This window comes from Stegostoma tigrinum, chromosome 3 (assembly GCF_030684315.1).
Source record: "Stegostoma tigrinum isolate sSteTig4 chromosome 3, sSteTig4.hap1, whole genome shotgun sequence".
NCBI classification, from domain to species: Eukaryota; Metazoa; Chordata; class Chondrichthyes; order Orectolobiformes; family Stegostomatidae; genus Stegostoma; species Stegostoma tigrinum.
In genome coordinates this window covers 132,525,524-132,553,181 of record NC_081356.1, presented here as the reverse complement: position 1 = coordinate 132,553,181, position 27,658 = coordinate 132,525,524, and the positions used below count along the sequence as shown (strand labels likewise).

General features: G+C 44.6%; 1 protein-coding gene across 3 annotated transcripts in view; it reads left to right on the top strand.

The window, feature by feature from the left end:
• tmem8b (transmembrane protein 8B) overlaps positions 1–27,658 on the top strand; it is a 126,559-nt gene that overhangs the window by 49,017 nt on the left and 49,884 nt on the right. For 2 of the 3 annotated variants that reach the window (XM_048527550.2, XM_048527549.2), the window contains exons 2-5: positions 2,734–2,923; positions 6,808–7,015; positions 8,600–8,733; positions 25,012–25,280. In XM_048527550.2, coding sequence (XP_048383507.1) covers positions 2,734–2,923; positions 6,808–7,015; positions 8,600–8,733; positions 25,012–25,280 — 801 coding nt within the window. Of the gene's footprint in view, positions 1–2,733; positions 2,924–6,807; positions 7,016–8,599; positions 8,734–25,011; positions 25,281–27,658 lie in introns of those variants that run through there. The other variant, XM_059644924.1, reaches the window with a different exon arrangement.

Genomic DNA, 27,658 nt, shown 5'->3' with positions numbered 1-27,658 from the left:
GGCCTACATGTGGATCCAGACCCATAGCAATGAGGTTGACTCTTAACTGCCCTCTAGACAATTAGGGGTGGGCAATAAATGCTGCCTGGTCAGCGACACCCTCATCCATAAACAAATAAAGAAAAGAAAAATATCTGCTCCTGTTTCCTTTAACAGGTCACATGGTGGTGTTTAGTAAAATTGGAGAGCCTGTGAGGCTAATAACCCACATAGACCTGGGAAAAATGTGCAAGCTCCACACAGACAGTTGCCTGAGGCTAGGATTGAACCCAGGTCCCTGGTAGTGTGAGTTAGCAGTGCTAGCCACTGAGCTACCAAATTGCAATTCAATGTTGCTTATTGCTCTGTGTTAAAGGTATTAGTAAGGCACTTAGGCGGTTTAAGTTATAAAGAAAGGCTGGACTTACTTTCACTGGAGAGTAGGAGGCTGAGAGGTGACCTTACAGAGGTTTATACAATCACGAGGGTTATAGATAGTGTTAACGAGTGGTGTCTTTTCCCTATGATGGGGGATGCAGCCCAAGATGTTGGAAGAGGAGTAGGCAGTGTCTGGACACCTCTGCTGAGGCTTGTTCTCTCCGTCTGCATTTTTTGCTTTCTCTTTTTCCTTCTTCCCCTTTTTTTCCCCTGAAACTTGCCAAATGAAGGGAGCTTTTCAGGAAGGTGTGTTCAATGGGCTCCCGAGTAGTGGCGGTATCTTTAGAGGCAGCCTGGCTCCAGAGTCAGCTGGTTGTCTTGTGAAGCCTGGAGGAGGTCTTTCACTTTCACATGCGGTGGGCCCCTAGCGGCAACATGGTGTGGGCTGAGAAGCCCTGGAGTGGGACTGTAGCTACAAAGAAGAAAAGTTGGTCTCTCTTTGATAATAAAATGTGAGGCTGGATGAACACAGCAGGCCAAGCAGCATCTCAGGAGCACAAAAGCTGACGTTTCGGGCCTAGACCCTTCATCAGAGTCTCTGATGAAGGGTCTAGGCCCGAAACGTCAGCTTTTGTGCTCCTGAGATGCTGCTTGGCCTGCTGTGTTCATCCAGCCTCACATTTTATTATCTTGGAATCTCCAGCATCTGCAGTTCCCATTATCTTTGGTCTCTCTTTGAGTTATCTTTTCTTAAATTATTTTGTTCTAAGTTAAAGTAAATGGTGCCTATGTATGGTGACGGGATATGCTTTTCACCGTATTTTATATCGAATGCATGTGACAATAAATAAGTGATTCCATTCGAGACAAGGGGCATATTTTTTAAGTTGAGGAGAAAAGTTTCGAAAAAACATCAGAGGCAATTTTTTTACACATAACGTAGTTCATGAGCGGAATGAACTTCCTGAGGAAGTGGCGAATGCGGGTTACAATGTTTAAAAGACATTAGGATAAGTACGTGAATAGTAATTGTTTGAAAGGATATGGGTCAGGAGCAGGTAGGTGGAATGGCTTAGTTTGAGATTATGGTTGGCATGCACTAGTTGGACCATGGACTGTTTCCATGCTGAATCGCTCTATGACTCTATGAGAGCTGTGTTCATCATACACTCTCAGGACAGGGGCAGCATAGGGTTACATACAGAGTAAAGCTCCCACTACACTGACCCCATCAAACATTCCCAGGACAGGAAAAAGGACAGGGTTAGATATATACTGGAGGATGCCAATGTCCCAGAGAACCATAGGGAGAGAGAGAGAGAGATAGCTGGCGGTGAGTGTAACCTGAAGATCATCATGCCTCAGTGAGGGGCAAGGTGGAAAAGGTAAGTCTTTCATGGTGACCTCAACCAATACAGGAATCAAACACACGCTGTTGGCATCACTCTGCATTATAAACCAACTTTCCACCCAACTGAGCTAATAAAAACCCAGCAATAGGCTAAATCCCCTTGAATCATTTAAACATAAAAGCATGGAGGACTTCAGGGAAAGGACAGTCAAATTGGGATTCATTTGGAAAAATGTTAATAGGCTTCAATGAAGAGGTGAGGGAGGAGTGCACAGCAGAAACAATGCCATTGACAAGCTGGGCTGAATGGCCTATTTTAAGGCAGTACCTTCTTTGTTATTTGATTATTTCTTTCAAGACATTGACAGAGCTATGATGGTCTGAATGCCCTCTTTCTGTATTTTTATTTATTCATTCTTGGAAGGTAGTGTTGCTGGTTAGGTCAGCATTTATTGCCCATCCCTAATTGCCCAGAGGGCAGTTAAGAGTCAACCACATTGCTGTGGGCCTGGAGTCACATGTAGACCAGGCCAGGTAAGGATGGCAGTTTCCTTCCCTGTGGGACATTAGTGAACCAGGTGGGTTTTGACACAATCAACATCAGTTTCATAATTGCTTTAATGACTGAACCTCCATCATTTGCATTGGATGGGTTCAAACCCATCAGCCCAGAATACTATCTGTCTCTCCAGAATAACAGTCTCAAAATAATACCACTAGGCCATCACCTCTACAGGCTACACCATTGTACGCTAAGTGTCAGTCAGAGGAAATATTACAGTGGTGTCCCTGTGATTCAAGTAAACTTAATGCATTTTTGATTGTGAACTCTTTCTAACATGTACTTCACTTCAAATCATTAAAACTGCGAAGGGGCCATCTCTGGGCGACAGAGGTTGAGGGATTAATACAAATGGCTGATTGGATGGGCAGACAGTCCTAGGGGAGCGTTGAAGCTTGTCCCTGGTATCAGGCTGATAGCCCCTGACCATTCGCTCTGCTCTGCTTCTTTCTGTCTCCCCCAGAGTGTCTCTTTGTGACTGACTACTTCACCCGGACACCTCGCAAGCTGAACTCCTTTACCTCATTTGCTAGCGCCGAGCTCTTTCACTTCCACGTGCCTGAAGACACAGTGGTGGCAGTTTGGAACCTCATCACCTTCAAGGAGCAAGGAGGCAGCTTCGGAGACCACTGCCCAGACTGGGACATCACTGTGTGAGTACTCCTGGGCCAGAGCTACCCTACTCCCTCCCCCTGCTGGAACTGGTGGGGTGCAGGAGGTGGGTATGATCGAGGGGAGGGGGTTGCCATTTAGCGCAGAACAAATTGATTATTAATTTGGGATGTGCCACTCAGACTTTACAACACAGCAACAGGCCATTCGGCCCACTTGGTTTAAGCTGTTATTTAAGTTTCACGGGAACCTCAACTTACATTTCTTGTCTCACATCCATCAGCATATCCCCCTGTTCTATCCTTTCCCCTTTGTGTTTATTCAGCTCTCCCACAATAGCACCCTAACTACTCTTTATGCTGTCAGTTCCACATTCTCCCAATTGAGTTTAATCATTTCTGTTTGTTAACTGGTCTGTATTTTCAATCTCCTGCACAACTTCCTCCACTGCTAACCTAGAAAAGTCATCCACTGCTTCAATAATGTATTAGTCACTTTTATACTTCCTCTTTCTTGGAGAAAGGCCCTCCAACTTATTGAATCTTTTCAGATGCTTATAACTTGTCAGTTCTGATATTGTCCTGGTAAATATATGTTCGCATCCTCTGCAGACTTCCTCCATAGTTCTTTTTCTTGATACTACTCCATGTAGGCTAACTAAAGTCCAAATTAGTTTTTTGACTTTCAATTCTATTCTTCTCCAAATGAACTGCAGTTTTTTTTTCTTCTTGCATTCCTTATGGCATTGTTAACCCGAATAACTGCTTTTAATATGAACGGACAATGCTGGAAGCACACAATAGGGCACATTGCACAACGCTGTTGTGTGTTTCCAATGTTATCTGCTTATATTTCAGGTTTCCAGCTTCTACACTCTTTGTTACCTTCAATGGTTAGTATAAATAGCTGGGCATTTGTTGAAGTTTATAAAATTAAGATGAGGTTTGTTACACTGAACAGGGAAAGCCACTTTGCACTGACTGGGGAGCCAGTGAGGAGGAATCGATTTGGGACAGCATTCCTAGCAGATATCCTTTTGGGAGAAGGAGCGGGAAATAGGGAAAGCAGTAACATGTCCCTCGTGACAAATGCCATCTGCTAAATGGTAGGGATGGAGTTACAAGGCAAGAGCAGTTTCAGCACAGGCCAGTAGCTGTGCAACCAACCCTCTGCCCAACCAGGAGAGTCTTTGCCCAGCGCCGGCAAAAGCATAAAAACCGAAAGAGCTGCGGATGCTGTAAATCAGGAACAAAAACAGAAATTGCTGGAAAAGCTCAGCAGGCCTGGCTGCATCTGTGAAGGAAATATCAGCGTTAAGGGTGACCCTTCCACAGAACAGCTCTGAGGAAGGGTCACCGGGCCTGAAACTTTAACTCTGATTTTTTTTTCTTCACAGATGCTGCCAGACCTGTAGGTAAAAGCAGGGGAGAGGAGAGCAAGCCCTCTTTGGGAAAGCCCATCCTGGAGTGTCTGCAGTCCTGGCTTAAAAAAAGGACATTGATGTTTGATCTTTCAATTTTAAGTCTTTATTTTTCAACTTTATACTAAGAAGACTGTAGTGCTGAACTTTTTAATTTAGTTCTTTATTTCTCTACTTCTGTAACTGAGATTTTGTACTTAAAATGGTGCCGTGTGTGGCAACATTGTACGCTTTTCACTGTACCCCCATACCTTGTACTTAAGCACATTTGACAATAAAACCTAAATATAAAGCCGCAGTACAAACTCCCATTTTACCCAAAAATAGAACATTCACAACATCTGTGAAAGTGCATTCTGGAATGTTTTTGATTTGAAAAATTATGGAAAGTGCAATAAAATTCAACTTGTTTCCATTCAGGACATTGTAGTCTTAGGCACCCTCATGCAATTGTAATACTCTTAATATTTGCAATTTACATTGCCATGTCAAGGGCAATTCATATCAAATCCAATGTTACAGAAAGTATATTTGAATTAAACTTATTTAGGTACAACATGTTCCACTCTGTGGTGCCCCAATGCGACTTAAGTGTTCTTGATGTTAATAATGTACCCACAGGTCCCTTGTGCACTTGTGGAAGTTCACAAACAACGCTGCTCATTACAAAGGAGTGTCTCCACTACAGACTAATTGGCAAGCTCATTACCTTCAACTTGGCAAATGAGGAGGCAGTTGTTTGGCTTCAGGGATTTGCATTTGCAAACTGAAGTAACTGACCAATTCATTTTAAACTTCTCAGTGAAGTCTAAAGTGAGGTTAGATGAATTGGCTGCACACAGGTGGTCTTTGGCGTGGTGTAACACTTTGCATCAGAGGGTAACTCAGGCTGAGATGGTCCTTTAAGGGAACATTTTGCATTGGATACAGGAGAGTCGCCAGGATTTGGACTTCTTCAGCAAGAGCTGGTATAGACTGAGGGTGTCAATGGTTCAGTTGTTTCATGTATCTCTCCTTCGATTCACTTTTCCATTCTGTTGCCCCCCCACCTCTTAGCCCAGCTCTCCTCCTCTTCACTCCCAACTTCTTCCTGTGGCTTCACTTTCTTTCTTTCCATGGAATCATGGGTCACAGGACAGGAGGGCCTTTAGTCAATTGCGTCTCTGCTGGCTTCCTGAAGGAGCAATTCACCTTATGTCCCGTGTATATGTCCCTTTCAGGTCATAATCTCATTGCCTCTTGAAGGCCTTGGTTATATCTGCCTCCAAAACACTCACAGGTAGCACAATCCAGATCCCAACCTGATTCTGGTTGGAGAGGTACAGGTTACCTCAAAATGGGGAGGGGCGGTGCTGAATGCGGTCATGATTTTGAAGTAGGTTATTCAGTAAATTATTAAGAAGTAGCAATCCAAAAATAGTGCATAAGGTAAACAGAGGCAAAGGCCACTTCACAGTTCATGACAGGTAAGGATAGTTTGCTCATCTCAAAGGACAAATCGATGATGGTGTAGAAGAGGAGCTGTTAATACCAGCCTTCTGTCCTTAGCTGAACTCTTAGGGAATTCCTCCACACAGTTCTCCTGCATCTTCCCCCAGTCTTCCTCAATCGTTTCCCAATCTTCACCAATCTTGCCCTCATTTTCCCTAAGTCTTCCTTCATCATACCTGGTCTTCTTTCATCTTCCCTCTTATCTTCCTCCATCTTCTTCTGGTCTCCCCCCAACCTTTCCTCATCTTCCTCAATCCTCTCCTCATCTTCTTTCATCTTGTCCCAGACTTGACCCATCTTCCTTTGACTTCTTCAGTCTTCTCCTCACTTTCCCCAAACCTCCCCGGGCTTCTTCAGTTTTCCCCGTATCTTCATCACTCTTTTCCTGATCTTCCTCAATCTTCCCCTGGTCTTCTGCAATCTGAAGAGGGCTGAAGTCTGAGACCACTTGGCAAAATCTTTCCTGTTTGAAGTGATTTATTCCCTCTCAACAGCCTCTTTTTAACACGTTTCTCAGATGTTTGGTTCATAGGTAGGCTATGAGATTCAACATTATTGGGATTGTCAATACTATAGAGACGTCATCAGCAGAGAGAACAATCCTGGCCTGGAGATAGTAAGAACTGCCAATGCTGAAGCCTGAAATAACACAGTGTGGAGCTGGAGGAATGCAGCAGGCCAGGCAGCATCAGAGGAGCAGGAGAGTTGACATTACGGGTTGGGGCCCTTTTCTGACGAAGGGTCCAGAACTGAAACGTCGGCCTTCCTGCTCCTCTGATGCAGCCTGGCCAACTGCGTTCCTCCAGCTCCACACTGTGTTAATCCTGGTCTGGTGTTTCTGAGCCAGAAGGCTGCTAATAGACTTTCTGTCTAATAATTCTATAGTAGTCAACACATTTCTAAGGACCTTGTGTGGCTATTGTAAAGCTATTTCTAATATCGTTCTGTTTCACTTTATGGACAAATGGAAGTTGTTGCTACTTCTCTATCTAACCCACTCCCAATTTCCAACAGGTATTTCAGGTCTGGGGCTCCACCAGTTATTAACCCCCTTCACACCCGGTTTCCAGCAGATACAATTGTACCGGAATCGTTCACCATCACTCTGACATGGACACTGCCAAACCGTACAACCGGGGTGTTTAACGTTACCAATCCACTTCTGGGAGACTGGTTCCTCGCTGCCCACCTACCAAAGGACAAAGGGAAAATCTCAGTCAAGGTAAAACCCACGGACATTAACGTCTCAGGACATTCTGAGATGCATCGTGTACTCCTGAGGTGTAGACCCTTACAGCCGATTGCCTTATAGCAAGGCCCAAGAACAGCAAAGCGACAAGGAGCGGCAAACCATTTTTACTGGTTATTTGAGGGATGAATTTTTTTTCATGGGATGTGGGCATCGCTGGCCGGCCAGCCTTTATTTCCTGTCCCTGGTTGGCCTTGAGAAGGTGGTGGGACGCTGCCTTATAGAACAGCTGCAGTCCACAGGCTGTAGGTGGACCCACAAAACTAACTCAAAGAACTGTGGACGCTGAATATTAGAAACAAAAACAGCAATTGATGGAAAAGCTCAGCAGGTCTGGCAGCATCTATGAAGAGAAATCACAGTTAATGATTCGGGTCGAGTGACCCTTCCTCAGAATTCTTGACCCGAAACGTTAACTCTGATTTCTCTCCACAGATGTTGTCAGACCTGCTGAGCTTTTCTAGCAATTTCTGTTTTTGTTTCTGACCCACAATGCTGTTGGGGGGTGGGGGGGGGGGGCGTTGTGGTGGAATTCCAGGACTCTGGCTCAGCAACAGTGAAGGAACAGTGATATAGTTCCAAGTCAGGATGGTGAGTGGCTTTCAGAGGAACTTGCAGGCTGTGGTGTTCCCATGTATCTGCTGCCTTTGTCCTTCTAAACGGAAGTGGTCATGAGTTTGGAAGGTGCTGTCTGAGGAGCCTGGGTGAGTTCCTCAGGATAGTGTTCTGGGGTTTTTGGAACATAATTAACAAGTAATTTTATGAGACTTCACGGGGTCCAGGGTAAATATTGGGGACACCCAAGGTAACTTCCTCCCAACTGTACAGTACTGCGCTGTGCCACTTTTGTTGTACCCATCCTGTCTCAAGCTGGTAAATTTCCCCCTCTCAAGGACACTAGTGAGCCAGATGGATTTTTAACAATGATTGACTGAGGTTACATGAATAACTGTCTGGTAAAACAAATTCCTTTGTTCCTTCACTGCAAACAGGAAATCACCTACTCTGAAACAGTGCCCCCAGTTGTAAATTCTCTCTCAAACGGAAGCATCCTCTCACCATCCACCTGATCAAACCCCCTCAGATTTCACAAGATAACACTAAGATCACCCCTCTATTCACTAAACTCCAATGAGCACAGGACCAGACCATTCACTTTTCCTAAATAAGGCAGCATATGCCAGGAATGAGCTGAGTAAACCTGCTCCGAACTGGCTTTACAGCAGGTCTATCATTTCTTCAGTAAAGGTGACCAAGGCATTGAAATTAGACGTTCTCCAATTACTTTATTTTGCATTAGATTGACCCTTATCCTTCAGCATGCCTACTAGCTAAGCCTTATAATACAATCCTCACTGCTGGCTAAATGTTGCCTGACTGGTAGTTGATCCATTTGACCCAGCTCATTCCTGATATTTCAACGTAACTAGTTCTTGCTGTTAAACTGATGATTCTGTGTTCAACTGTAAGCACAGGACTGTGCAAAGGGCAGGATATCAAACTGGGTAATCAGTGGGCATTCTGTCTGATTTAATTTGTTTTGCCTTGTGTTGCCAGGGCCTCTATGATGAATGTCAATACCTCTTCCAGCCCCAATTGATTGTGCAGAGATTGATTGGCATCCCCGTGCTGTATCCTGGTTACGTGATAGATCAGATGATTCCTGGCCACAACAGATCAGTACTCTACAAGTAAGTGAGTTAAACTGAGATCTGCTTGGCTCATGTTACCGAGGCAATGACATAATGGCGTATGAGAGCACAGTAACTGTGTGAAACGCGTTCTTCCTGTTAGTGTTGACAGTCATTTATAGGAAATGGATAAAACTTCCTATTCATTTCTCCAACAGCCTGTCAATCATGTGGTTGGTAAGAGCACTCTTCTGCCCTGGGAAATGTAATGCAATCGCGGCAGGTCAGCAAATGTTGGGCTTGCGCTGCCTGGAGATGAGGAGGAGAATTTGAGGTGACCTAATTCAAGATGATGAAAGGGGTAGTCGATCCAGGCAAATTGCTCCCTGGGGTATGAGCCTCAGTTACCCAAGGAGCACAGTTTAGGAGCTCAGAGCTTGGACGTGTGGGGGAAGGGGACAGCCAAGAAGGAGAGTGAGTGACCACTCATCACTGTCCAACTGTTAGCCAGTTTATCCCCTGGGGAAAATGGTAGCATAGTAGTCATATCACTGGGTTTGTAATACTGAATGATGAATGCTTTGGGGACATAAGTTCAAATCCCATCAATTCAATTCAAAACCTGAAATGAAAAAAAGAAGCTAACCCAATGTTGACAGTGTAACCACTGTGGATTGCCATTGAAAAAAAGAACTGTTTTGCTAATGTCCTTTGTGGAAGGAAATCTGCCACCTCTACCTGGTCTGGCCTACATGTGACTCCAGACCCACAGTAATGGATGTGAGTTTGCTCGCTGAGCTGGAAGGTTCGTTTTCAGACGTTTCGTCATCATTCTAGGTAACATCATCAGTGAGCCTCCGACGAAGCGCTGGTGTTATGTCCAGCTTTCTAGTTATCTGGTTAGGTTCCCTTGGGTTGGTGATGTCATTTCCTGTGTTGGTGATGTCATTTCCTGTTCTTTTTCTCAGGGGATGGTAGATTGGCTCCAAATCAATGTGTTTGTTGATGGAGTTCTGGTTGGAATACCATGCTTCTAGGAATTCTCATGCGTGTCTCTGTTTGGCTTGCCCTAGGATGGATGTGTTGTCCCAATCAAAGTGGTGTCCTTCCACATCTGTATGTAAGGATACGAGTGATAATGGGTCATGTCGTTTTGTCGTACACACAGTAATGTGTTGTAATTTTAACTGCTCTGTGGGCAGTTGGAGGTGGGTACTAATCGCTGACCAGACCAGCAACATCTTGTGAGTTAGTTAAACAAAAAAACTGGCTAGTAGAGTATTATGTGAGATTGTCTATTGCGGCAAGAAGAATTAAAATGAAGCATATTATGTAAATGGTGAGAGGTTGCAGAGCTCTGCGATACAGAGGTACCCGGGTGTCCTGAGACACAGAAGGTTGGCACGCAGGTACAACGAATATGTGAGAAAGGTCAGAGAATGTTATCGTTACTGCTGGTGGAATTGAATTCAAAAATAAAGAGGTTATGCTTCAGTGAGACAGCACACTAATGAGGCCACGTCTGGAGCACTGTGTACAGTAATGGTCACCTTATTTATATATGTGTTGGAAGCAGTTCCGAGAAGATTTATTACATTAATATCTGTGTTGCCTTGTGAGGAAAGGTTGAACGGTGTGGGCTGGTACCTACTGGAGTTTAGCGAGCAAGAGTTCCTGATTGAAACACATCGCCCTGAAGGGTCTTAACAGAGTAGGTGTGGGGGAGTCTGGAACTGTGGGTTACTGTTTGTAAATCAGAGTCACCCTCTAAAACAGAGATGAGAAGAATTTTTTTTTCTCTAAAAGGAGTCTTTGATGCTGTCTTCCTAAAAAGGCAGTGAAAGCAACATCCTGAAATATTTTGAAGGCAGGGTAGATAGATTCTTGTTAAGAAAGGGGGTGAAAGGTCATCAGGATGAGGAGGGAATGTGGAGTGATAGAATCACCTGGAATGTTGCTGAACGGTAGCCAAGGGGCCTACTTCTGCACCTTATTTTGAATGTATATGTGACTGGGTAGTAACCGCTCGTGTGAAGCAGACACAGAAACGATGCTCTCAAATCAGTGCTGTCTCCTTATAGAGCTCAGTGCTGTTTATTTTATTAGATATTAGATTCCCTACAGTGTGGAAACAGGCCCTTCGGCCCAACAAGTCCACACCGCCTCTTGAAGTATCCCACCCAGACCCATCCCCCTATAGCCCACACATCCCTGAGTACTACAGGCAATTTAGCACGGCCGATCCACCTAGCCTGCACATCTTTGGACTGTGGGAGGAAACCAGAGCACCCGGAGGAAACCCATGCAGACACGGGGAGAATGTGCAAACTCCACACAGACAGTCTTCTGAGGCTGGAATCGAACCTGGGTCCCCAGTGCTGTGAGGCTGCAGTTCTAACCACTGAGCCACCATGCCGCCCTAAACAGGTCCAGAGATTATACTTCTTCCACAACCCTATCGTGCTTGGTTATTTCAGACATTTGCTACATGTTTCAGTCTACCCAGCTCTCCCCTGGAGTAGCCCCACTGTAAGCCTTGCCAGACATCCTGTAACCGAGGCAGTGAAAATGCAGGTCAGACACCAGATGATGAAAGAGTTGAGGTGACATTATAATTGCTGGAGCTGCACAGCCTTTCTTGTGACTTGGTGTCATTAACCAGTGGCTCTGGTCTTAAACCACAAGGCACTTTGGTCTGGTCATTGCTTGGTACTGGAGTGCAGAATGTACGTGTTTGACACAGGCTTGACAAGACCTTGCCTTGCGGAAATGATGCTGTTGGCTGTGCTCATGGGCTGAGCCACTTGAACTCAGACGCACACACACACACACACACACACACAAAGAACTATACAGTACAGGCATTTGCCCTTCAGCCCTCCAAGTGTCCATCCAAACAAAAACTGTCTTCACTTACAGGATCGGTATCCCTCTATTCCCTTCCTATTCATGTAATTACCCAGGTGCTTGTTGAATGCTGCTATCGAGCCTGCTTCCACCACGTCCTCTAGCAGCGCGTTCCAGGCACCCACCACCCTTTGAGTGAAAAACCTGCCCCACACATCTCTTTTAAACTTCCCACCCTCCTCACACCTTGAACCTGAGTCACTTTGTAACTGACCCCTCCATCTGGGAAAAAGCCTCATGTTTTCCACTCTATCCATGCCGTTCACCATTTTATTAAAGTCTTTCAGGTTGCCCCTCAGCATCCTGCATTCCAGTGAAAATAAAACCCAGTTTATCCAACCTTTCTTTGTAGTTAAAATCCCCCAGAATAGGCAACATCTTGGTAAACCTTTTCTGTACCCTCTCTAAAACATCTGGCAGTGTGGTGACCAAAATATTCCAAGTTATTCCTTTAGATTCCATATCCTATATTCAAATAAAGTGCCAGCAGAATTGTATGCTGTATTCTAAAAGTGGCCTCACCAATGACCTGTACAGCCACAACACAACCTCCCAACTCTGATACTCAATGCTCTGACTAATAAAGGCATGCGTACCAACTGCCTTCTTCACCACCCTGTCTGTCTATGACTTCACTTGCAAAGAACTATGAACCTGCACTCCAAGGTCTCTTTGTTCGGTGACAAATCCCAGAGGTCTATCATTAAGTGTCTAACCCCCGCCCTGATTTGCCTTTCCAAAATGCACATTTATCTAAATTAAACTCCATCTGCCACTCCCCTGCCCATTGGCCCATCTGATCAAGATCCCATCATCTCCTTCACTGTCCACTACACCGCCTATTTTGGTGTCCATCTGCAACCTTACCAACCATACCTCCATAGTCATTTATATAAAAGCAATGGACCCAGCGCCGATCCTTGTGATACGCTGCTGGTCACAGGCCTCCAGTCTGAACAACAACGTTGTACCAAAGCTGACTGTCTCCTACCTTCAAACCAATTTCGTATCCAATTGGCTAACTCCTCCTTGATCCCATGTGACCTAACTTTACTAACCAGTCTACCATGATCTAATAATCCTCAACTCCACATTCCTGCCTCTTCCCCATAACTCTTGATTCCCTTCCTGATTAAAAATCTGCCTATCTCAGCCTTGAATAGACTTAATGATCCAGCCTTGACTGTCCTCTGTGGTTAAAAAAATCCACAGGTTGACTACCCTCTGAGAGAAGCAACTCGTCCCCATCTCTGTGTTAAATGGGCAATCCCTTATTCTGACATCTGGTCCTGGACTCTTGCACAAAGCAGAAACAACCTTTCAACATCCACTCTGTCAAGTCCCCAACAATTCAAAAAGGTCACCTCTCATTCTTCAATATTCCAGGGCCAGCCTACTCAACATCGCCTTATAAGAAATTCCCTTCATCCCTGGTCTCAGCTCTGTGAATTTTCTCTGGAATGTCTGCAGTGCCAGTATTATCATTTCTTAGATAAGGTACAGCAAGCTGTTCGGAAGGCAAATAATTTATCACAAGGAGATTTGAGCCCTGGAATAAAGATGTCTTGCTACAGCTGTATAGAGTCCTCATAAGACCCCACCTGTGTGCAGTTTCTGTTTCTATATGTTAGGAAGGATATAATTCCTTAGTGGGAGCTCACCAATCTGATTTCTGGGATGATGGGATTGCCCTATGAAGAGCGATTAAGATGACTGGGCCTGCATTTTCTCAAGTTTGGAAGAATAAGAGTTGGTCTCATTGGAGCATAGAAAGATCTCAAAGGGTTCAACACGGAGATGCGTGAAAAATAGCTCCCTGGTTGGCAGGAGGCAAGATCTGTAGAATCAGGGGACACAGTTTGAGAATAAGGGCACTGGGTTGATGAGGAATTTCTTCACTCAGAGCGGGGTAAATTTTTGGAATTCTGCACCTGAAAGGACAGTGGAAGCTCAATCATTGAATTTGTTGGAAATAGATGTCGATAGATGTGTAGGTAGAAATGGGGACATGAGGGTAATGGTGTCAAACAATACTGAAGTAGGTGGAATCACAGCGCAGTGTCAATGGGCTGAATGGCCTACTCTTGCTCCTAATTTCTACATTTCTGGGTGAACCAGCCATTTTTCCTCATCCGTTTATCAATAACTTTGGTTATAAAAAAACAAAACCGTTTCAAACCTCAACTGAACTGCCAATAAAACCATTCAACTGAAGGCAGTTACAGGGAGATGAATGGACAAAGACTATATTATCATTTAACCACATTCTCTACTGCAGCTGCCTCCTTCGAGAAGTTAATAGCACTTGAATATTCTTTAATTGCACTGGTTGAACTTTAGTTCCGACCGCTGAATGTCCAATCAACTAAAGACTGTCTCTGCCTGGTACTTATACTAAGTCCATGGTTTTATCTGAAATATGGCATTGTCAATTAAAACTCACATTTATCAAAAAAGGGTAGCTTATTTTATGATTATCCTTTTTTTTTCTCCTAACTATGAAGCTAATAGGCTAAAAAGCTCCGAAATTTCAATTATGAAGAAGCATCAATCCTGTTTAATTAACCCTTTCTTTAATCCTCATGCATTAATGGACACAATCCCTCCATTCATGACTTTTACTTCAGCAGGGTAGGCCATCATAAGACCATAAGAACGGCTGAGTGGCAGTTTTCAGCCACTCAAATCATCAAGTCTGTTTCGCCAGTCAATGGTATCATGGCTAATCTCATAATCATCAACTCCACTTCCCTGCCTTTTCCCCATACTCCTGATTAAAAAATATGCTTATCTCGTCTTTGAATACACTTAATGACCCAGTTTCGACTGCCGTCTGTGGTAAAGAATTCCCCACAGATTCACCACCCTTTGAAAGAAGAAAATCCTTGTCATCTCGGTCTTAAATGGGTGGCTCCTTATTCTGAGAAGGCTCCTTCTGGTCCTGGACCATCCCATAAGGAGAAATAACATTTCCACATCTAAGATAATAAAATGTGAGGCTGGATGAACACAGCAGGCCAAGCAGCATCTCAGGAGCACAAAAGCTGACATTTCGGGCCCAGACCCTTCATCAGAGAGGGGGATGGAGTGAGGGTTCTGGAATAAATAGGGAGAGAGGGGGAGGCGGACCGAAGATGGAGAGAAAAGAAGATAGGTGGAGAGAGTATAGGTGGGGAGGTAGGGAGGGGATAGGTCAGTCCAGGGAAGACGGACAGGTCAAGGAGGTGGGATGAGGTTAGTAGGTAGATGGGGGTGCGGCTTGGGGTGGGAGGAAGGGATGGGTGAGAGGAAGAACAGGTTGGGGAGGCAGAGACAGGTTGAACTGGTTTTGGGATGCAGTGGGTGGAGGGGAAGAGCTGGGCTGGTTGTGTGGTGCAGTGGGGGGAGGGGACGAACTGGGTTGGTTTTGGGATGCAGTTGGGGAAGGGGAGATTTTGAAACTGGTGAAGTCCACATTGATACCATTAGGCTGCAGGGTTCCCAGGCGGAATATGAGTTGCTGTTCCTGCAACCTTCGGGTGGCATCATTGTGGCAGTGCAGGAGGCCCATGATGGACATGTCATCTAAAGAATGGGAGGGGGAGTGGAAATGGTTTGCGACTGGGAGGTGCAGTAGTTTGTTGCACCTCCCAGTTGCAAACCATTTCCACTCCCCCTCCCATTCTTTAGATGACATGTCCATTATGGGCCTCCTGCAGTGCCACAATGATGCCACCCGAAGGTTGCAGGAACAGCAACTCATATTCCACCTGGGAACCCTGCAGCCTAATGGTATCAATGTAGACTTAACCAGTTTCAAAATCTCCCCTTCCCCCACCGCATCCCTAAACCAGCCCAGTTCGTCCCCTCCCCCCACTGCACCACACAACCAGCCCAGCTCTTCCCCTCCACCCTCTGCATCCCAAAACCAGTCCAACCTGTCTCTGCCTCCCCAACCTGTTCTTCCTCTCACCCATCCCTTCCTCCCACCCCAAGCCGCACCCCCATCTACCTACTAACCTCATCCCACCTCCTTGACCTGTCCGTCTTCCCTGGACTGACCTATCCCCTCCCTACCTCCCCACCTATACTCTCCTCCCCACCTATCTTCTTTTCTCTCCATCTTCGGTCCGCCTCCCCCTCTCTCCCTATTTATTCCAGAACCCTCACCCCATCCCCCTCTCTGATGAAGGGTCTAGGCCCGAAACCTCAGCTTTTGTGCTCCTGAGATGCTGCTTGGCCTGCTGTGTTCATCTAGCCTCACATTTTATTATCTTGGATTCTCCAGAATCTGCAGTTCCCACTATCTCTGATACTATTTCCACATCTACCCTGCCAAGTCTCTCAAAAATTTTGTGTGTTTCAATAAGGCCACCTGTCATTCTTCTAAACTCTAACTCCAACATTGACAGCACATAGAATGCTGCAGTTCAAGAATTTTGAGTTGATTTGATTTATTATTGTCAATGGTATCTAGGTACAATGATAAGTTTTGTTTTGCATTCTGTTCATACTGCACAAAGTGCATTAGGGTATTAGAACAGAGCAAGGAATATAATGTTACGGTTGCAGAGAAGGTGCACAAAGAGCGAGGTCAGCACTCAATTCAAAATTTGAGAGGTCCATTCAGAAATCTAATAACAGAAGGCAGATCACCATCACTTTCTCAGGACACATAGGGATGGGCAATAAATGCTAGCCCAGTCATAGATGCCCACTTCCCATGAGAGAATATAAAAGTACAGGTTGACTAACTCAACCTCTGTTCATAAGAACAGAGCTTCTACACCTGGTATCAGCCTAGTGAACCTTGTCTGGACTACGTCCAATGGCAGGATACCTTTTCTTCAATAAGAGGCCCAAAACAATTCTGGCAGTCACTTGTGCCTTGTATAGTGTTACTAAAATCTCTTTACTTCCATATTCCTCCCTTAAAATAAAGACCAGCATTCCATTTGCCTTCCCTATTACCCACTGAACTTAGAGACTAGCTTTTTATGACTCCTGGATGAAGAGTCTCAAATCCCTCTGTTATGTATCAACCATAACCATGACCCTCTCTTCTCCCACCTTAGCTCACCAGTTGCTGACACCCTCAACCATACCCATATTGCCTCGAAGACTTGACTATTCTGTTGCATTCCTGACCAGTCTCCCACATTCTACTGTCCCAAGATGTCAGTTTCTCCAAGTCACAGCTTCCTGTGTCTTTACTGACCTGCCCATCACCCATGTTCTAAGGAAGGGTCACTGGACCCAAAACGTTAACTCTGTTTTCTCCTTCACAGATGCTGCCAGACCTGCTGAGCTTTTCCAGCAGCGGTTTTGACCCATTGGGCTTGCGTGTCGTACCCTGGTTTCCATGCCATCAATGTGTTGATTTTAAAATTTTCATCCTCTTTTCCAAATCCCTCTTTATCCTTGCTCATCCCTGTATTCACCCCAACCCACAAGCCTCTTGAGTTCCTCCAATTAACTCATGAGCTCCCAGTTTTCATTGCTTCACCTTTGGTGCCCTCAGTTGTAGGACCCCTAGGCTATGGAGATTCCCCTCCCTACATGTCTCTGCTTCTCCCTCCTCCTTTGAAATGCTCCTTAAAGCCTACCTCTGTGACTAAGCTTTTATTCACTTCATCCACAATCACCTTATGTGGCTTGGTGTCTAATTCTGTTTGATTAATGCCCCAATAAAGCAATAATGGCAATGTTTCACTACACTAATGTTTCACTACATAAATGTAAATTGCTGTTGTGACATCACACTCCTCCCTCGGAGAGCAGTGTGAAGTAGTATGAGATAACACGGTGTAGAGCTGGATGAACACAGCAGGCCAAGCAGCATCAGAGGAGCAGGAAAGCTGATGTTTTGGGCCTAGACCCCCGAAACGTCAGCCTTCCTGCTCCTCTGATGCTGCTTGGCCTGCTGTGTTCATCCAGCTCTACACCTTGTTATCTCATATTCTCCAGCATCGGCAGTTCCTACTATCTCTAAGTGTGAAGTAGTAGGCAGCTTTGCAGGCTGACCAATAAGCTTTGTGGATGAGAACATTTTGTGAACATGGAGCTGAATAAGCTCAAAGAATCTTAAAATAGAGCCACACAGTTCAGGAATGAAATTTGTGTGTCATTAATTTTTTTCACAAAACAGGCTAGAAATCTGGATTTATTTTTCCCACAAAAGGACACTGATGAGGGAGACTCAATGGAGCTTTTCTGAAGAATTCTGCCTGTAGATTTAAGAGATGTTAAACTACCCAATCTTTCCTATTCCTTCCAATTACTCCATTCGTCCAAGCTCACTAATCACACCACTGTTACGATCCCAGCTGATGGTGCTATTAGACAAGACAGACCCCAGATTGATAGATCATATCTTCTTTAGATTTGTCAATGCAGCATCAGTTACTGAAACAGGGCTGCAGAATAGATCAGAAATTTATTACACAAAGATATAAACCAAATTTGGATGAGTACTAGAAATATAATAACATTCAAGAAATGGAATAAGCACAAAATTGGGATTAGCATGCCTTTAGTGGCAGCTTTTTCAGTGCAGACTTGATGGGCCAAAGGGTATTTTCTGCACTGTATGACTCTATGATTCAAATAAAATAAAACAAGTTATCTAGACGTGGTACACAGTTCAGAAAATTACAAAACGTACAGCAAGACAACTATTTCCCAAGTTCCCAACATCACTAATTTACAGAAATTCAAGCCCCAAAAAATTGCCCAAAAAGTTCTATTTAGCCTGTTCTCCCCAGTTTCCTTCCTGCAAACTGTGAAATCTTCTTGCATGAATATCCTTAAAACAGAGAGCTTAAAATTTCTCAGCTGCAAATTTTTTCCCCGACCTTTCTGGTCTTGAAGCTATACAAATTAAACTCCTGCTCAGTTAATGGATTCCCTGAACAGCTCTGACATGCCTCTTCACATGAAAAAAAATACCTTCTGACTCTAGTCAGGTCTCTTCCAAACTGCTCTAAAAACTGTCATCTCTGGATTTTTGAACCTGAAATCAATCTCTGATTATTCTGAACTGAAAATGAACTAATGCCTTCAATGTTTACCCATCTGTGCTATACCACCATAGTATAAACTGCTCTCCAAAAAATACACCACAAGGGTCTACAGCATTTGCTTCCTGAGCAATGCTGGCTTAGGCCACAGTTCCAGAAGGTCTCTCTGACCATGTTTATTCTACAATTCTTCATAAAAGTAACAGATATTCACATGCCACCACTTTGAAGCCTACACTCCAAAAAGGATATTGATATATATGCACATTATACACCTTTCATCATTGCAAGCCATGGCTTAGTGGGCAGATGATGATCATACATCATGCCCCACTTCAGAGATTTGAGCACATTTTCTTGTGCAGTGCAAAGGGAGTGCTAAACTGTCAGACGTGCCATCCTTTGGATGTGAAAACAAGGGGAATTTAAACTCCAAATATAGACTGGAGCTGCTATAGTTAAGGACTTGGATGGGGAGGAATGTCAAATGGATACATGAAAATTTTCTGTGTCAATCTGTGGATGTATCCACTTAAGAAGGAGCAAAATTTGACCTAACCTTGAGAAATGAGGCTAGGCAAGTGATGAAGTGTTAATGGGAAAGCGCTTTGGGGCTAGTGACCATAATTCTATAAGCTTTAAAATAGTTATAGAAAAGGATAGATTTTGTATAAAAGCTAAAGTTCTGAATTGAAATAAGGCAAATATTGACAGAATCAGGCAGGAACTCTCAAAAGTTGATTTGGAGTAGACTTGATAGAGTCCTATCAAGCCGATGGCCTAGTGGTATTATTGCTGGACTATAAATCCACAGACGCAGATAATGTCCTGGGGACCTGGGTTCAAATCCCGCCAAGGCACATGGTGGAGTTTGAATTCAATGAATATCTGTAATTGTGAATCTGTTGTTGATTGTCAGAAAAACCCATCGAGTTCGCTAATGTCCTTTAGGGAAGGAAACTGCCATCCTTACCTGACCTGGCCTGCGTGTGACTCCAAACCGATAGCAATGTGGTTGACCCTTCACTGCCCTCTGGACGATTAGGGATGGGCAATAAATGCTGCCTGGTCAGTGACGCCCACATCCCGTGAATGAATTAAAAAGAACTATTCTCAACTGAAGAGCTGACTAGCAATTGGGAGGCTTTCAAAATTGAGATAATGAGAGTTCAGAGGTAGTACGTTCATGTTAGAGTGAAGGATAAGGCTGGTAGGAATAGGGATAATAAAGATATTGAGGCTCTGATCAAGAATAAGAAGGAAGCCTATGGTAGGTATAGACAACTGGGATCAAGTAAATCTCCTGAGGACTATAAGCTAAGTCGGGGCATTTTTAAGAGAAAAAGGCAAAAAAGGGATATGGATAGCCTTGGCAGATAAGATTAAGGATAAGACAAAAAAATTCTACAAGTGCATTAAGAGCAAAAGAGCAACTAGAGAGAGAATAGGGCCCCTTAAAGATCAGTGCGGTCATCAATGTGTGGAACCACAGGAGATGGGAGAGATACTACATGAATATTTTACCTCAGTTTTTACTGTGGAGGAAAGCATGGAGGCTAGGGAACGCAGGGAAGTAAATATTGATGTTTCGAAAACAGTCCATGTTAGGGATGAGGAGGTGCTGAAGATCTTAAAAGACATAAAGGTGGATAAATCTCTGGAACTTGCTCAATTATATCCCAGGATGTTGTGGGAAGTTAGGGAAGAAACTGCAAAGACCCTAACAGAGATATTTGTATCATCTACAGACACAGGTGAGGCATTGTAGGACTGGATTGTTGCAAAGTTGTGTCTTTATTTGATTTGATTTATTGTTGTCACATGTAACGAAGTACAGTGAAAAGTTTTGTTTTGCATACAGGACAGGCTGCTCATAACATACAAGATCACAGGGTGATAGAACAGCAAAGAATACAAAGTTACGGCTGCAAACAAAGTGCACAAAAAACAAAATCAACATTGGATATGAAATTTGAGACGTTTTAGAAAGGCTTGTAAAGAGAAGCCTGGGAACTATAGACTGCTCAATCCGACATGAGTGGTGGGTAAGTTGTTGGAGGCGATTCTGAGAGGTAGCATTTACATGGATTTGGAGAGGCAAGGACTGATTAGAAATAGTCAGCATGACTTTGCGCAAGGGAAACCGTATCTCACAAAATTGAGTTTCTTGAGGATGTAACCAAAAAGAATGATGAGAGCAGAGCAGCAGACATTATCTACATAGATAATAAAATGTGAGGCTGGATGAACACAGCAGGCCAAGCAGCATCTCAGGAGCACAAAAGCTGACGTTTCGGGCCTAGACCCTTCATCAGAGAGGGGGATGGGGAGAGGGAACTGGAATAAATAGGGAGAGAGGGGGAGGCAGACCGAAGATGGAGAGAAAAGAAGCTAGGTAGAGAGGAGAGTATCGGTGAGGAGGTAGGGAAACAGTGCCACAATGATGCCACCCAAAGGTTGCAGGAACAGCAACTCATATTCCGCTTGGGAACCCTGCCACCCAATGGTATCAATGTGGACTTCACAAGCTTCAAAATCTCCCCTTCCCCTACTGCATCCCAAAACCAGCCCAGTTCTTCCCCTCCCCGCACTACATCACAAAACCAGCTCAGCTCGTCCCCTCCCCCTATTGCACCCCAAAACCAGCCCAGCCTGTCCCCGCTTCCCTAGCCTGTTCTTCCTCTCACCCATCCCTTCCTCCCACCTCAGGCCGCACCTCCATTCCTACCTACCACCTCATCCCGCCTTCCTGACCTGTCCATCTTCCCTGGACTGACCTATCCCCTCCCTACCTCCTCACCTATACTCTCCTCTCCACCTATCTTCTTTTCTCTCCATCTTCGGTCCGCCTCCCCCTCTCTCCCTATTTATTCCAGAACCCTCTCGCCATCCCCCTCTCTGATGAAGGGTCTAGGCCCGAAACATCAGCTTTAGTGCTCCTGCGATGCTGCTTGGCCTGCTGTGTTCATCCAGCCTCAGACTTTTTTATTTAGGGTGGTAGTGGAGATTGGTTTTTGGACTGGAGGCCTGTAACCAGCAGTGTTCTGCAGGGATCGATGCTGGGTCCACTGCTGCTTGTCAGTTATGATTTGGATGAGAATTTATGACATATTGTTATTACATGTGCAGATGACACCAACATTGGTGATATAGTTGACAATGAAGAAGACTGTCTAAGATAACAAAGGGACCTTGATCAATTGGGCCAACGAGTGGAAAATGAAGTTTAATTTGGATAAATGCGAGGACTGGCTTTTTGGGAAAACAAGTAAGATCAGAACTTATACAATTAATGGTAGGATCTTGGCTAATTGTTGTGGAACAGAGAGACCTAACAGTTCAGGTACATGGTTCTTTGAAAGTTGCATCACAGGTAGACAGGTTGGTTAAGAAGGCGTTTAGCATGACTGGCCTTATTACTCAGAGCTTTGAGTGTAGGAGTTGGGACGTCATGATGAGGTTCTCCAGGATGTTGGTGAGGCCACTTTTGGAATACTGTGTCCAGTTCTGGCCAACCTGACATCGAAAGGATAGTATTAAGTTGCAGAGGGTTCAGAAAAGATTTACCAGGATGAGTTAAAAGGAGAGACTGGATAGGCTCAGCCATTTTTCACTGAAGCATAGGATGTTAGGGGGCAAACCCTGTAGAGCTTTATAAAATCATGAGGAGCATAGGTAAGCTGACTAGCAAAGGTGTTTTCCCTGGGGTAGGGGAGTTAGAATTGGGGGCACATTTTTAACGTGGGAAGAGAAAGACCTGAGGTGCAACTTTTTTACACAGAGGATGGTTTGTGTGTAGAATGGACTTTCAGGGGAGGTGGTGGATTCAGCTACAATTGCAACACTTGAAAGACAAATGGACAGGTACATAAATAGCTAAGCTTTGGAGGGATATGTGTCAAATGCAGGCAAGTGGGACTGGTTTAGTTTGGGACACATTGGACAAGGGTTTGTTTCTGTGCTGTATGATTCTATGACTGTCAGATAGTGATTTAAAAAATCCAAAAGCAACTTTGGAAGAAGATGACAGAATTACGTGGAAAAATAGCAGCATAGAAAATAGAAGCAGGAGTAGGCTATTCAGCCCTTCGAGCTTGCTCCAACATTCAGTACAATCATGGCTGATCCTCCAACTTGGTACTCTGTTCCCAGTTTCTCCCCGTGCTCTTTGATCCCTTTAGCCCTAAGAATGATATCTAACTCCTTCTTGAAGTTATGCAATATTTTGTCCTTGAAAGCTTTCTGCAGAAGCAAATTCCATAGGCTTACCATGGTCTGAGTGAAGATACTTATTCTCATCACAGTCCCAAATGTCTGACCCTGTATTCTTAGACTCTGAGCCCTGGTTCTGGACCCCCTGGTCACTGGGAACATCCTTCCTGCATTTACACTGTCTAGTTGTGTTAGAATTTTATCGGCTTCCATGAGATTCCCCCTTTGATTTGTCTAAACTCCATGAATATTATCCAAAAACTCAGTTTGGTAAACATTGTTGCACTCCGTCCATAGCTAGAGGGCCATGTACAATCACAGTAAGACATCCCTGCTCCTGCACTTGAGTCCTCTCACTATGAAGGCCGACATACCATTTGCCTTCCTCACCTGCTGCTGCACCTGTGCGCTTACTTACAGCGACTGGTGCACAAGGACACCCAGACCTTGTTTCATCTCCCCCTTTCCCAATCTATCACCAGTCAGGTACTCTTATGCCTGCCTGGTTTTTGCTGTTACTGTGGATATCTGTCTTGTTACTGCTTTGTGTTTATCTTCCCTTTACCGTCCATCAGAAAGCAGATTATCTAGAGTTGCTTAAACATGTTCTTTCATGGAATGTGTTGTGCATCCCTTGTTATGATTCAGAACAAAAAAACAAAGAATAGTTGGCACAGGAACAGGCCCTTTGGTCCACTAATACTGCACCAACACACGATGCCTTTCTAAACTGAAACCCTTTTGCCTCTATGCTGACCGTATCCCTTTGCCCCTGCCTATTCATGTATCTATCAAGATGTCTCTTAAACGTTGCTGTTGTATCTGCCTCTTCCACCTCCTCTGGCAGTACATTCCAGACACTTACTACCCTCTCTGTGTAAAAAAAATTTCCCTTTAAACTTTCCGCCTCTTACCTTAAACCTATGTCCCCTGGTAATTGACATTTTACCCTGGGAAAAGACTTTTAAGATTAAAAAAAATTATCCTTTCTATCCATACCTCTCATAACTCTGTAGACCTTTAGCACATTGTCGCTAACTCTTTGTTCCAGTGGAAACAAACCAGGTTTGTCCAATCTCTCCTCATAGCTAATACCCTCCAAACCAGACAAACACCTGGTAAACCTTTACTGTCTCCTCTCCAAAGCCTCCACATCCTTCTGGTAGCATGGTGAGCAGAATTGTAACCAATATTCCAACTGTGGCTGCGGTACAGCTGCGATATGACTTGGTATTTTTATACTCAATGCCCCAACTGTTGAAGGTAAACATATCATATGCCTTCTTGACCACTTTCAGCGAATTGTGGATTTGTACACTGAGATCCCTTGTCCAACATTCAGTACAATCATGGCTGATCATCCAACTTGGTACTCTGTTCCCAGTTTCTCCCCGTGCTCTTTGATCCCTTTAGCCCTAAGAATGATATCTAACTCCTTCTTGAAGTTATGCAATATTTTGTCCTTGAAAGCTTTCTGCAGAAGCAAATTCCATAGGCTGAGATCCCTTGTATTTCAATCTACTCAGGGTTCTGCAATTTACTGTACACTTCCCTTCTGCATTAGATCTTCCAAATTGCACCACCTTGCATTTGTCTGGATTAAATTCTATCAGCAATTTCTCCACCCAACTCTCCAGCCTATCTATGTCCTGCTGTTTCTTCACTATCCGCAGCTCCCCCAATCTTTATGTCCCTTGCAAGCTTATTGATCAGACCACCTACCTTCTCCTCCAAAACATTTACATGTGTTATAAACAACAAGGGTCCCAGCACTCATCCCTGCAGAACACCACTGGCCACAGATCTCCAGTCAGTAAAACACCCTTCCACCACTACTCTCAGTCTTCTATGACTAAGCCAGTTCTAAATCCATCTTACCAGCTCACTACAGATCCTATGGGTATCAGACCTGTGTATCAGCCTGTCATGACGGACCTTGTCAGATGCCTAGCCGAAGTCTTTATACACTACATCTTCCACCCTGCCCGCATGAATATCTCTGTCTCTTCTTCAGTTCCTGCCTTCTTGATCACCTTATCCGCTTGTGTTGCCGATATGCAATTATGTGCAGCTCTGAGGAGCTCGTTCAAAGGGGGGCTGAACAGGCTGCTCCTTCCCCGACGGGATACTGACAGGGTATTGTTTAGACATGTATCTGAATCGGTCTGTGCTCCATCTCATCTCCATTCCCCTGAGTTTCTCCCTTTGTGTTCCCCCTCAGGGTTTTTGTACCAAGCTACAGCTCGCGAGTGACAGTGCAGCTCTCAGACTGCAGTAACAGTAACAGGACAGTGAGTGGCTGCCCACTGCTGCTGAAGGTCAGGCCGAAGGCCCCTCCACTCCACAACTCCAGCCGGGCTGACTGCCAGGACCAGCGGCTCTGTGAGCTGCATGACAGCACTCCATTCTGGCAGCAATGGTACTACATCCTGGTGGAGAAGACCGTCCGCAACGTCAACGTCACCTTCCGGGTCGCGGTTCACATCAGAGGTAAGAGGTCAAAGTCGTTGACCTGATACACAGACCCTGAGCCCAGTTGGGAGGCTCGGACCGGGTAGAAAGTGCACAGCGAGAATGAAATGTAGATTCACAAGAAACCCATGGTGACAGTTTAAACTGACATTAAACTGCAATTTCTGATCATAAGGCTGCAAGATATAGGAGCAGATTTAGGCTATTCAGCCCTTCGAATTGGTCCTCGTTTTCACTCATGGCTAATATGTTGCTCAACTCCATTCTCCTGCCTTCTCCCCCTGTCCCTTATCCCTTTACTAATGAAGACCCCATCTATGTCTTAAATACACTCAATAACCCGGCCTCCACAGCCCTTTGCAGCAATGACTTCCACAGATTCACCACCCTCTAGCTGAAGAAATTAGTCCTCATCTCAGTTGTAAAGGGTCTCAGAAGGTTGTGAGTCTTTGGAACTCCTTACCACAGACAGCTGCAGGGGCAGAGTCGCAGAGTATATTTAAGTCTAAGATAGATTCTTCATCAGGAAGGAAATCAAAGGTTACAGGGAAACCATAGGAAAGCGAATGTGAGGAATATTGGATCAGCCGTGATATCTGTAGTAATTTGTTTCTCAGTGTTGGCAGTTATTCATCGATGACAATCTTTTGTTGGTTAGCGACATGTCCCTCCTGCTCCAACCCCTATGAGAAAGTGGAAGGGTAACAGAACACTGTAAAATTCAGGACAGATGCTCGTGTGGAGAAACATATGGGGAGGGAGGGCATCACTGATTGTGTGACAGACATGATAAAACATGATGCAGATAATGAATATCAAATATAATCTAATTAAAATACACAAGTAGGAAGTGATTTCAATTAGTCTGAATTCAGGGAGCGAAGGCTGGTGTCCTTGTAGTTATGAAAGATTCATGTTTTGTCTTCTTTATTCACAGAGAGATGAATGTGTAAGATTAATTCAGTGTTGTAAAGAGTGGGATCTACTGTTAATTACTGACTGTGCCTACTCCCAAGTGTAGCTTTCTGCAGTCGATCACTTGGCACTTCTGCATATAACTGTTTCAAAGTTTGATCCCACGTGTGTCTGTGTGTTGTTGTTGTTTTGCTGGCAAACCTGGCAGCTAGTTTACACACAGCAAGATCCCACAAGCAGCCAGGGAGATGAATAAGCTGTTTCGTTTATGATGTTGATCATTTGTTTATTCATTCGTGTGACGTGGATGTTGCTGGTTGGTTCACCATTAATTGCACCGTCCCTAGTTACCCTTTGAGAAGGGGGTAGCGAGCTGCCTTCTTGAACTGCTGCAGTTCACCTGTAGTGGGTTGACATGCGCCTCTGTGTCAACCTCTCTTCATAAGCAAAACAGGACAAAATATGCCTCCCAAAGCCATTGTATCGTCACACGCTTCATCAGAGTGTTGTGCTGCCTTCAGTGTTATCTCAGATAGCGTCTGTTGTGAAAGAGTGGAATTGTGAGCTGGCGACATGGCTGTTGTCAGACACTGGCTATGAGACAGTGAGAGGGTGAGAGAAACATGGCAGAGCTTTGACACATAACGTAACTTTCACCTCAGAATCTGGAAATAAATGACTGTAGATTTGTGATCAGAGATAATGGGAACTGCAGATGCTGGAGAATCCAAGGTAACAAAGTGTGGGTCTGGATGAACACAGCAGGCCCAGCAGCATCTCAGGAGCACAAAAGCTGACGTTTCGGGCCTAGACCCTTCATCAGAAAAGATCTGAAGGGTCTAGGCTCGAAACGTCAGCTTTTGTGCTCCGAAGATGCTGCTTGGCCTGCTGTGTCCATCCAGACCCACACTTTGCTGTACTGTAGATTTGTGAAGTGGCAGTATTTTTGAAACTGGGCTTGTTAATCGACAGGGAATGTTTCTAGTTGTTATAAATAAAAAGAGCTTGCATGATGGGAGAACGGGTTAATAACTCTCACTCAAGAATGAGAAGGGGATAAAGTAAGTTTGGTTTCATTGTAGCCAACGTTGTATTTTGACAATGCTTGTTTGACCGTGCTTTTTTTGACATTGTTCATTTCCCTGGTGCTGGGAGGAGGAACTTCAGGTATGAGAAGAGTCTGGAATTATGAAGATTTTTGGAAAGTGTTTCCACTGGCAGGAGGCTTGATGAGGAGGGTACGTAGGTGTAAGATGCTGGTAGACTTCCGTTTCGTAAGATCATCACTTGTGGCCACGCTCTGACAGAGCAGTCTCTGCTACAGTTAATGGAAAGGAAGACACTGAGCTGAAAAGGTGCAGGATGCTCTGGCGTCAGTTTTCTCTGGGCCCCTCTTCTCAGCAGCTTAGATTTTTGTTTTCTCTCATCACTTCCAATGACCTTCCAGTCACCCTCCAGAGGTCCCAGCCATCAGTGACTGT